Source organism: Amia ocellicauda, chromosome 12 (genome assembly GCF_036373705.1).
Source record: "Amia ocellicauda isolate fAmiCal2 chromosome 12, fAmiCal2.hap1, whole genome shotgun sequence".
NCBI lineage: Eukaryota > Metazoa > Chordata > Actinopteri > Amiiformes > Amiidae > Amia > Amia ocellicauda.
The window spans coordinates 28,418,391-28,431,245 of record NC_089861.1 but is presented as its reverse complement, the minus strand read 5'-3'; the positions used below and the strand labels follow the sequence as shown (position 1 = coordinate 28,431,245).

Here is a 12,855-nt window from a genome sequence, read left to right as displayed (position 1 = left end):
GTACTGAGAAGAGCATCATACTGCATACATTTTTCTTGCCAAATATGATACAAACTAATAAATCATCCTTTGCATCTTAAGTACAGCATTGAGTAAACAGGTGGCCTCCGAAATCAGCAGAACCTTGAATGTAAATAACAATAGTCTTGCTTTGGGTTTGGCCTTTGGATCTTAGAAGTTGTTTTGTCTCCTCTTCCACTTGGCGAAGCCAATAACGTCTCGAGTGCATTTGAGTCCTCTCGAAGGCTGTGATCTGTATCCAATGGCAAACCACCTTTGGCACAGTGTATAAGGAAAAGAGCAGTCACACATGAGTGCAATATCACCTGAAAGGTTTCATTGTTCAGAGGCACTGTGTCCATATTTTGCAATGTCCATGTAAAAAGAAAAAGGAACAACCCATAAAGAAGGAACCCAGTGATCCAGAACTGAACTATTCTTACCTGTTCGCCCATCCCGTTGGTTACCATAGCGATACTGAGAACAATGAAAAGCACTTTGCACGTCCTATGTAGCAGATTTCATGTTGTACAGCCCCGAATGTGCTCTCTACGGCATCCGTGTATTTATTTGAACTTCTTCGCTAGACTCCACTGCTTTGACAATGAGACTCGGTACTGTGGATGGTAAGGTCTGTTGTCGTATGGTTTTGTAATGCACATACTGAAGAGGGCACAGTGTGTGAGTGTCTTTACCTGACTTGGGCATTTGAATCGGACATTAATTGTGTCCCTCTCTCTAAAGGGAAAAGCACCTCCATTCGACCTTTTCATTTTCCCTTTTCTCTCATGAAATTCCATATCCGATCATTATTCCAGTCTGATTGTCACGGTCTGGGTCAGGGATCTTGCACCTGATACAAACAGGATTCAAAGATTCACCCTGTGTTTGCTTAATTGATCAATTAACAAGATATGTCCGCAGTCTTTGGAAACAATATGATGTTGGGTGACCTACACAACTACTAGACTTGGGCTCCAGATGACTGTCCCAGGCTGAACTGCATTACTGGCTCAATAAGAACCAGGCAGCTGGTTCTCCATACCTCTACTCCTTCACTAGTAAATGCCCCCTATAAGCCCCAGGACTCTGGCTCTCCAGGACTCTCTCTGCAGAGAGTCCAAGTCCACATCTTGCCTGGTGCAGAAGACACAGGTTCTCAGATGTTTGGTTCCAGGAGCACTCAGACATTGGCACTGTTATTCAAATAAATCCATTGTTTTCTTTTCTAGGCCCTTACTAGCCCTGGTCAGTGGGGGGGTCACCTTATCTGTTGGTTTGCTGTTATCCAAACCATTTACTACTGCACTGATTCAGTGTTCAGCACTGAACACTTTATAAAGGATTGTGGCTTTCCGGGAAAAAGGTTGCCCCCCTAACAACCCAAATAGAGATATAAAGTAGAAGTTAAATAGAGTTAATTTTGTCCTTGACTGGCTTGATAAAGGAAACAACGACCTGGCTATGAGGACGAGTACGTCTGAACCCCCTCAGTGGGTGTAAAGAGCCAGGGAGTTGTGGCAGGGGTGGCGCTTGGGGTGGAGGAGGGATGCAAAGCAATGAATGCTGGGAAAGTGTGTTTGTTGCCGGATATTTATGCTTGGGAAGGCAGAAGCCAAGCATAAGATTGGGGCTGTCTTTCTCCAGAACCTCAGTTTAAAACTCCTTTTTGTGCTTTTCAAGAAAATTAAAAAGAGATTCCAAAGCTGATTTAAAGGAGAAGCAGTGGGGAAGGATCTGAGTGTGACACAATATGCATCTTAAGTATGGTGCGACATTAAATATTCCCCAACCCTCCCAGCTGTGCACTTCCTGCCAGTGAACTCAAAGAAACACTTTCTGATGCGTTTTAAGGAGGGGAGCTAGACACACAGTTTTAGTTTATCCAGAGACAGATATGGTGTTGACATAATTTATAGAGTGTGTCCACACGAGTTTCAGGTGTTTTAGTGCAGTGAAAATGTCCTGCACTCTCACAGTGATAGATGCCCCTCATTGGCTCACGCTTAACTACAACTACAAGGGCACAGATGTTCTAGGTCCCTAGGAAGTGAAAGTTTTCACATGTTTTTAGGGGGAGGGGGGGTGTCGCAGATATGTCACTCTCCGTTCTCCATTTTGTTGATATCTCCATTGGTGACATTCTCCCTCTCCCCTCTACCATCTCCCATCTCCCTCACAAACACCTCCTCCTCCCCCTCCAGCTCTCCCTCACCCCCTCCTTGCTCCCTGGTCTCCTCTGGCACCCCTCCCTGGCTGTCCAGCCCAGGGGACAGTCCTGGGGAGTCAGGGAGGGGCAGCGGGATGGCCTCCCCCTTTTTGGCCAGCTCTGCCAGCTCTTTGGCCGAGCAAGATGGAGTGGGCGTCTCGTAGGTGTTGTGGAAGGTGTCGTAGTCCACCTCATAGAAGCCTTCCTCTAGGGTCAAGACAGGCATGAACCTTTGACCCCACATGACCTCTGAGTCCAGGTAGGAGCTGCGGGCTTGGCAAGTCATCCCTTTGGGCAGAGAGAGAGAGAGAGAGAGAGAGAGAGAGAGAGAGAGAGAGAACAGAAAATCATAAACACGTTAGAAATTTTACAGAATACATTCCTGATTTTGTTTTTCTAGTAGTCCAATGATCATCATCTTACAGATTTCTTATGGTCATACCAACTCCCAGGTCTCCAGCCCGGGTCCAGTTCTATAAATCACCCTGTTTTTGTAAAGACTAGAACACTTTTAAAGACTAGTATGGCGCCCTTCACAGCAACTTGCAGTGGAAGAAATGTGCGAATGTTGATATAAACATTCATAATAATACTGATAATAATGATGGCAAAAAACTTGCAAAAGTAATACAGAAGAACAAAGAAAAAAAGATAGAGAACCACTGGGCACGAAGGAGAGAAAACCACCAACACTTCTAGGTTAGTAAATGGGAGAAAATACATCTCTGGGGGTCCAAACTTCAGGCCCTACACTAAGGGTTGTCTCCCTTCCAAGCAGTGTAATAGAAGCAATGAAGAGCAGAAAGCCTTTGTTATATTAATAACTATGTGAGTCATAAACATTATTTTTTTTTAAATAGGACGTATGGATCTCAAGCCACTCATTAATTGAAGGGAAAGCAGGTCCTTGAGACGCTGACGTGTTCCAAATGATTACAAAAAGACTGGATTCATTGAACATTCAATTAAGCATTTTTTTATTAGCCTTTCCAATATAAATCATGGTCAATTAATTCCTGAGTGATCAAATTGAAATTATATCAGATATGTATTCATTTCTTCCATTTAGGTCCATTCCTGATCTAAAAACTGGCCCCAATGGAATGCGATCTGGTGTAACTGGGTATAAAACAACGACAAACATATTTTGGATTGAATTCGTGGCTCTGTTTAATCTAAGAAACACATTTTATTTTTATACACAGGAGAGTATAGTACAAAGAGCAGGAATAACAAAAAATAAACAAAACCTTAATAAGGCATAGGTGACAGTCCTCTCATCCCAAATCACAAACCAGCGCTTGGAGAAGAAAAAAAAGTATTTGATAAATCTTCTCCATCAACCCCATGTGACTCCAGGGGGTATGTGTGACGGGAGGCAATACATGGAAATCGGGGATTGTTTTCTCTAAGGATAACTTCATTCATCATTTATACATCAACCAGTCTTTTGAGGCAGCCTGGGCCGCGCCGTCACAATAACTTTAAACAGCCATTGTCATCCGATAAGAGGCGAATTTAACAGAACGGTGCATCTTGCAAGAGGCGGTTCAGTTCCACCAGGGACAGACTACATCCTGAAATATGAATTTAAGAAATCTTCTCACTCCTTTCATGTGTTTTATCTCGTTTTAGTTATTGATGTATTTATATAATAAATTAAGTTTGCAACGACAAGACTTAGGAAGATGAGATAAAGGGCGGTAATTACTCTACAATTCTGAAGTCTTGTCTGGGGATAAGATTGAGGACAGCCAGACCCGAAATTCAAATGCAGTATCAAACGGATGGTCTAAAATAACCACATTAATATATATATCACAAGCAACACAGAAGCCCCAATCTATTCAATATGTATGCGATGATAACATAAAAACTAAAAATAGCCAAGGCAAGAACACAATACTAATGAGAGCTGATACTTACAAGTCTTGGTGCTTACAGTGTCACTGAATGAAAGGAAGTCATATTTAATTGACAGTGCTTGAGAAATGACGATGGCCCAGCTCGACCCAATCTATGTGTGTAGTAGCCTATATATTAGTATATATATATATATATATATATATATATATATATATATATATATATATATATATATATATATATATATATATAGTAGATTAAATAGTTGTGTTAATCTGGGACGGTTACATCAAACTACATTATAGTGGCCTATATAAAAGTTATATGCATTTTGATTTAATACAACTGGTCCATTTATTGTGTATTTATTATGAGAGGCCTGGTCTGTCATTGGTTAGCAATGAACGGGCTTACAATGTAAAGTCACCAATTGACCACGGTGTGGCACGTAGCTCCGTTCTAACTAAAACTCACTTTCAAAAAGTGTACAGTACAGATGACAAACGCCGCCTTCTTGTGGCCTTCAGCTGTTACAACACCGCATATAGCTCTAATGTGAACGTGGATTTGTTTTTGTGTGTCTCTGTTTCTTCTGATGCTAATGGCAGTAGTAATGTACTAATTAGCAATGGACTGGAGTTTAGAGTACATAAAGGGAATAATAATTACATCAAGAGTACATAAAGCATCTACATATAAATATTAGAAAATAAACGAGTGTCAGTCTAATCAGTGCTGCTTTTGCAGTCTTTGCGTTGGTGTTGCCAAATGAGGTGGTAGGAGGGGATGGGGATTAAACAAATTACTTCCTTCTGTCTTTTGCAAGGAGAAGGATCGATACAGCCACTGTTGAGGCTTCTTACAGTTTTTCTCAATCGCTTTGGCACAATCGTCGAATGACTATCAACCTTTGTCAAACAGTGTATGAAATACTCCACACCATTAGGTCATTTGCTCACATGACTATAGTCATTTCTCATTGCTTTCACACAAAATGCAGTGAGTAAGCCTTGCTGATCAAAATAGTTTACATTCATTTTCTGTTGAATGATATTACTCTTACATGGAATTATACACATGTTCATTGTGTAAATCAATACATGCTAAATAGAACAACCAGTAGTCACAATAACTTGTCAAGCATATATTAGATAAAGAGCAGTTATGTGGTATTGTTGTAATAATTGTCAAATGGATTGACTTAGGCTAGACGGGGAAATATTAAATTTTGCAACCCATTGCATATGCTGTCAAATTTAGCTTACAGGTGCAACTCATAACCTACCAGTTCTCAAACACATTTATACTGCGAGGGCAAGACTAGAGTGTGGGGGTGTGGTGAGGGGGAGAGGGGGCCACAGAGGACAAGGAAAAGACAGCCTGTCTTATGTTGGCAACTTATGTTGTAGTTTGGGACAACGTAGGTTGTCTCATAACCCATGAGATTGATGAACTTGCAGCATCTTTTCTTTTTTCTTTTACATATACTGTAGTTACTAATTTACATAATTTTGCTGTTGTATATTTCTGTTTTGTGCTGTACAATCTTTTTAATATTCTGTTTGCTGTAAAGGTTGCTACATACAGTATTGATAAATGTATAAATAAATGTTTTGTTGAAATTACAGTGTCTGCCATGACTTTTTGACAGCAATACTATTCAGTTGGCTATGTATTTGTTTTTAGAAATTTGACAATATTTTATAGTGGGCAACTATCACACTGTCATTTGACGATATGTCTTGACATTTTGACTGTCTTAGTTTAAGCAATGATAAAGGAACGTTTTGTTTTGGTGACGATTTATTCATTCATGGATTTATTTGAAACATGAGTTAATTATTTTGATGAGGTATTGCCTTTTGCAGGTGGAATAGAGTGTTGTGCTGAATGTACCACGTGATGTGAGGATTGTACTTAGAGTTTTGATAATGTTAAGTCTGTTTCAGAAAATGTGCCAGATCGATTGGGAAAAACTGTAAGAGGGGTCAGGGAGTCTCAGAGATGTGCAGACGATGTGTAGTCGGTTGAGTGCATCTCTGGAGAAGTGTGGCATTGCTGGGTCTCAGCAGTCTGTTCTAAAGATTATATTCTTCACATCAGGATTCATATGGAGGAAAGACTGGCCCTGCCATTGAACAAACATTGAAAACTATTTTCTCTGTCTGCATGTATCTCTCTGTGAAAGCTATAAACCTCCATGCAGGCTGCCAAGTTAATGAGCAATGACTTAAACACACACAGCATCTTGAAAATGAATTAGTCCTCTTTGAAAAAGTATAACTATCAGCGATTTATGTATTACATCCTTCGAATTCAAAATGTGTGCAACTGTAAAAAGTCAGTGCGTAATAATAAACTCAGAAAAGCTACTGTATACACTCACCTAAAGGATTATTAGGAACACCTGTTCAATTTCTCATTAATGCAATTATCTAACCAACCAATCACATGGCAGTTGCTTCAATGCATTTAGGGGTGTGGTCCTGGTCAAGACAATCTCCTGAACTCCAAACTGAATGTCTGAATGGGAAAGAAAGGTGATTTAAGCAATTTTGAGCATGGCATGGTTGTTGGTGCCAGACGGGCCGGTCTGAGTATTTCACAATCTGCTCAGTTACTGGGATTTTCACGCACAACCATTTCTAGGGTTTACAAAGAATGGTGTGAAAAGGGAAAAATATCCAGTATGCGGCAGTCCTGTGGGCGAAAATGCCTTGTTGATGCTAGAGGTCAGAGGAGAATGGGCCGACTGATTCAAGCTGATAGAAGAGCAACTTTGACTGAAATAACCACTCGTTACAACCGAGGTATGCAGCAAAGCATTTGTGAAGCCACAACACGTACAACCTTGAGGCGGATGGGCTACAACAGCAGAAGACCCCACCGGGTACCACTCATCTGCACTACAAATAGGAAAAAGAGGCTACAATTTGCACAAGCTCACCAAAATTGGACAGTTGAAGACTGGAAAAATGTTGCCTGGTCTGATGAGTCTTGATTTCTGTTGAGGTAGAGTCAGAATTTGGCGTAAACAGAATGAGAACATGGACCCATCATGCCTCGTTACCACTGTGCAGGCTGGTGGTGGTGGTGTAATGGTGTGGGGGATGTTTTCTTGGCACACTTTAGGCCCCTTAGTGCCAATTGGGCATCGTTTAAATGCCACGGCCTACCTGAGCATTGTTTCTGACCATGTCCATCCCTTTATGACCACCATGTACCCATCCTCTGATGGCTACTTCCAGCAGGATAATGTACCATGTCACAAAGGTCAAATCATTTCAAATTGGTTTCTTGAACATGACAATGAGTTCACTGTACTAAACTGGCCCCCACAGTCACCAGATCTCAACCCAATAGAGCATCTTTGGGATGTGGTGGAACGGGAGCTTCGTGCCCTGGATGTGCATCCCACAAATCTCCATCAACTGCAAGATGCTATCCTATCAATATGGGCCAACATTTCTAAAGAATGCTTTCAGCACCTTGTTGAATCAATGCCACATAGAATTAAGGCAGTTCTGAAGGTGAAAGGGGGTCAAACACAGTATTAGTATGGTGTTCCTAATAATCCTTTAGGTGAGTGTATATACTGTATACACCGATCAGCCATACCATTATGACCACTGGCAGGTGAAGTGAATAACACTGATAATCTCATTATCATGGCACCTGTCAGTGGGTGGGATATATTAGGCAGCAAGTGAACATTTTGTCCTCAAATTTGATGTGTTAGAGCAGGAAAAATGGGCAAGCGTAAAGATCTGAGCCACTTTGACAAGGGCCAAATTGTGATGGCTAGACGATTGGGTCAGAGCATCTCCAAAACGGCAGCTCTTGTGGGGTGTTCCTGGTCTGCGGTGGTCAGTACCTATCAAAAGTGGTCCAAGGAAGGAAAAGCGGTGAACTGGTGACAGGATCATGGGCGGCCAAGGCTCATTGATGCACGTGGGGCGAAGGCTGGCCAGTGTGGTCCGATCCAACAGACGAGCTACTGTAGCTCAAATTGCTGAAAAAGTGAACACACAGTGCATCGCAGTTTGTTGTGTATGGGGCTGCGTAGCCGCAGACCAGTCAGGGTGCCCATGCTGACCCCTGTCCACCGCCGAAAGCGCCTACAATGGGCACGTGAGCATCAGAACTGGACCACAGAGGAATGGAAGAAGGTGGCCTGGTCTGATGAATAAAGTTTTCTTTTACATCATGTGGATGGCCGGGTGCGTGTGCGTCACTTACCTGGAGAACACATGGCACCAAGATGCACTATGGGAAGAAGGCAAGCCGGCAGAGGCAGTGTGATGCTTTGGGCAATGTTCTGCTGGGAAACCTTGGGTCCTGCCATTCATGTGGATGTTACTTTGACACGTACCACCTACCTAAGCATTGTTGCAGACCATGTACACCCTTTCATGGAAACGGTATTACCTGATGGCATTGGCCTCTTTCAGCAGAATAATGCGCCCTGCCACAAAGCAAAAATGGTTCAGGAATGATTTGAGGAACACAACAAAGAGTTCAAGGTGTTGACTTGGCCTCCAAATTCCTCAGATCTCAATCCAATCGAGCATCTGTGGGATGTGCTGGACAAACAAGTCCGATCCATGGAGGCCCCACCTCGCAACTTACAGGACTTGAAGGATCTGCTGCTAATGTCTTGGTGCCAGATACCACAGCACACCTTCAGAGGTCTAGTGGAGTCCATGCCTCGATGGGTCAGGGCTGTTTTGGCGGCAAAAGGGGGACCTACACAATATTAGGCAGGTAGTCATAATGTTATGGCTGATCGGTGCATATATATATATATATATATATATATATATATATATATATATATATATATATATATATATATATATATATATATATATATATATATATACATACATACATACATACATATACACACACACACACACTAAAAGCTTGGGGTCACTTAGAAATGTCCTTGTTTTCCATGGAAACATACATTAAATAAGTTTGAATAGGAAATATAGCAAAATTAATAGGAAATATAGTAATTGACAAGGTTAGAAATAATTATTTTTAATTGAATAATAATAGTGTCCTTCAAACTTTCACCAAAGAACTCTCCATTTGCAGCAATTACAGCCTTGCAGACCATTGGCATTCTAATTGTCATTTGTTGAGGTAATCTGAAGAGATTTCACCCCATGCCCAGTGTCTGTGTTCTTTTGCCCATTTTAATATTTTCTTTTTATTGGCCAGTCTGAGATATGGCTTTTTCTTTGCAACTCTGCCTAGAAGGCCAGCATCCCAGAGTCGCCTCTTCACTGTTGATGTTGAGACTGGTGTTTTGCAGGTACTATTTAATGAAGCTGCCAGTTGAGGACCTATGAGGCGTCTGTTTCTTAAACTAGACACTAATGTTTTTGTCCTCTTGCTCATTTGTGCGCCGGGGCCTCCCACTCCTCTTTCTGTTCTGGTTAGAGCCAGTTTGCGCTGTTCTGTGAAGGGAGTAGTAAACAGCGTTGTACGAGATCTGCAGATTCTTGGCAATTTATCGCATGGAATAGTCTTCATTTCTCAGAACAAGAATAGACTGACGAGTTTCAGAAGAAAGTTCTTTGTTTCTGGCCATTTTTAACCTGTAATTGAACCCACAATTGCTGATGCTCCAGCTACTCAAGTAGTCAAGAAGGCCAGTTTTATTGCTTCTTTAATCAGCACAACAGTTTTTAGCTGTGCTAACATAATTGCAAAAGGGTTTTCTAATGATCAATTAGCCTTTTAAAATGATAAACTTGGATTAGCAAAAACAACGTGCCATTGGAACACAGGACTGATGGTTGCTGATAATGGGCCTCTGTACGCCTATGTAGATATTCCATTACAAATCAGCCGTTTCCAGCTACAACAGTCATTTACAACATTAACAATGTCTACACTGTATTTCTGATCAATTTGATGTTATTTTAATAGACAAAAAAATTGCTTTTCTTTCGAAAACAAGGACAAGTGACCCCAAACTTTTGAAAGGTAGTGTATATATATATATATATATATATATATAGTGGGGCAACAAAACATTTACAAATCACCATGTTAACTCGTCCAATTTAACGACCCAGCAGAAACAAATTACCCCTGACAAGTTGGGTATTTTATTAGGACGACATATTGAACGACTGAGCTCATCTAGCCTAGCCCATACATACGCACAGCATGCGATAAATAAGAGGAGAGCACCTCATATCCAGTGGTGTAAAGTACAACACGAATGCCATTGATTAGCCTGGTCCATTAGCGTCTCCGGAGACAGGCTCTTACGGCAAATCAATAGTGTCAGTTCTTCAGTGCTAATACACATAATGTGGGGGATTAGGACATGAATACCGCCTAAAAGCCGCTAGGCAAATTCATTACATCCACTTGCTACCCCACGTCAGTCTGCGCTAATTCAGAAACATGACTTGGAGTGCAGATGAGAAGTGTGTTTATAGAAAGGCATTCATGCCATCTGCGTTATCAGAGTACTCCTCCCTTTCTGAGTATCCAGTTGCACTACACTAAAAACACACAAATGCATTAAAAAACAGCTCAAAATGGGATTTGTAAGGTTTTTGCTGGACTCCTTAATTGGCCTAATTTAACCAATGAACTGGGTCACCCTTCTCTCCGGACTCTGAGGTGACAATGTTTTGTGGGGACATTATTTTGAGTAATTAACACATTAAAATAATTCAGCTGTAAGACTAAAATGTGAAAGTCTTTGATAAGCCTACATGAGGATATAATCCCATTAATTGATTAATTGAGAGCTCCGGTTAGCACAGAAACCAGCAGACACTGTGGCCCTCCAGGACTGGGGTCCGACCCCTGTGTGCTTTGTTTCACCCTAGTGCACCTTTGATTATCTCCCCTACCCACATCCTGTTAAGTGCCTTTGAGAAGTTTTTCCATATGCTGATTTTAAGACCTCAATAATTGAAACAACATACACACAAAAAACATCCAAGAAACTGAGCACTGAACATAACAGAACACAACCAGTCAGAGAAAGAAGCAGGAAGAATGGAGAGATTCATTATGGGTTTCGGCAGAAAAGTAGCAAAACCATGAAAAACCCATCCTCACTCTAGAAAGCCCAACTGCATTTTTCCCTTGCTGAAGTTCTGTGCAACATTCAACCCACTATTAGCATAACTGCATCAGAAGATGAGTCAGAATGAGTCAAAAGACGATCTTTACTCTTGTAGCCCTTAGCAGGGTTGTGTGAAACATTTTAATTTTGGATGTATTCCCGTCGACTTGTGTTGGCAAGCCCTAGATGGAGGCTACTGAATACCAGGAAGCCACACAGAAACGCACCCCTGCAGAGGCACCACACTTCCCTCCACTATCTGTTTATCAAGAAGCCAATGTCTGGATAGCCACGAAACCGACTTGGTTCACTGGAATGCGTGTCCCCCTGACAGTGCGGTCTATGATGTGTCTGACTCATTTCTGGCTTCTTACTACAAAGTGATCGGCATAATTTGCTAATATTTTTTTCAACAACAACCACAACAATAAGAAGATCTTAAATTGGAGAATAAATCAAAAAAATAAATAAAGCAAATAAAACAAACAAACAAACAGATACATAAATAACTGACTTGCTTATGTTTTCCAATACCCTGTAGAGTGTTTGCCATTTGCTAGAGAGCAAAGGGAGATTAGGTCATAATTCACCCATAATTTAATTTACAGTGACCAATTATCTCCTCATCTTTACAATGCTTCCCATTGGAATAGCCAACTTCCAACAGCCTTACTTGCCAAATCCATCTTGCAGAGAAAATAAAAGATCAATCATACACACAGACACTCTCACTCTCTCACACACAGGCACTCTCACTGTCCCACACACACACTCACTCTCTCACACACAGACACTCTCACTCTCTCACACACAGGCACTCTCACTGTCCCACACACACACTCACTCTCTCACACACAGGCACTCTCTCACACACAGACACTCTCACTCTCTCACACACAGTCACTCTCACTGTCCCACACACACACTCACTCTCTCACACACAGGCACTCTCTCACACACAGACACTCTCACTCTCTCACACACAGGCACTCTCACTGTCCCACACACACACTCAGTCTCTCACACACAGACACTCTCACTCTCTCACACACAGGCACTCTCACTGTCCCACACACACACTCACTCTCTCACACACAGACACTCTCACTCTCACACACACAGACACTTTCTCACACACACACACTTTTATGGACGCTATTGTCATTGTGGTCTCTGATTATTTTGCTCTACCTTTCCTTTGCTTGTATCTGTGCACTTTGTGGAACCTTTTACCATTTGCATTACTCTACCGTATATAGTGATGACACATTCTTGTTTGTAAAGCAATGGTGCACCACATAGAAAGATGCAGTACAGTATTACAGTTACTCTATGCGCTGTGTTAGCCTCCTAGTTCTTTCTGTGTTTCTAGAGGTATTGCTGCTTTGTTTGTATTTTCTGAGGTAATAAAACGGTCGGTGGTACAGTCTGTGACTTTGTTTTCCTTTGTGTCTCGCTATATATCATGGCCCTCAATATATTACATTGCTTTATTGGACCCCAACACCAGCAAAATAATGAGGGGGTAGTGTGAGAGCACAGTGGAGAAGGGAGGCAACCCTGTCCCTGGAGAGAGACATAGTCCTGCAGGTTCTCTCAGCATCTCTTTAAATCGCCAACCCTGAAATACCTTGGCCACGCTGTCACTGTGACAAATACCTGAATGAAGTAAATG

General features: G+C 41.6%; 1 protein-coding gene across 1 annotated transcript in view; it reads right to left on the bottom strand.

The window, feature by feature from the left end:
* Nucleotides 1–2,099: 2,099 nt before the first annotated feature.
* kcnj21 (potassium inwardly rectifying channel subfamily J member 21) overlaps nt 2,100–12,855 on the bottom strand; it is a 28,809-nt gene continuing 18,053 nt past the window's right edge. The window contains exon 4 of the mRNA XM_066717878.1: nt 2,100–2,497. Coding sequence (XP_066573975.1) covers nt 2,100–2,497 — 398 coding nt within the window. The remainder of the gene's footprint in view (nt 2,498–12,855) is intronic.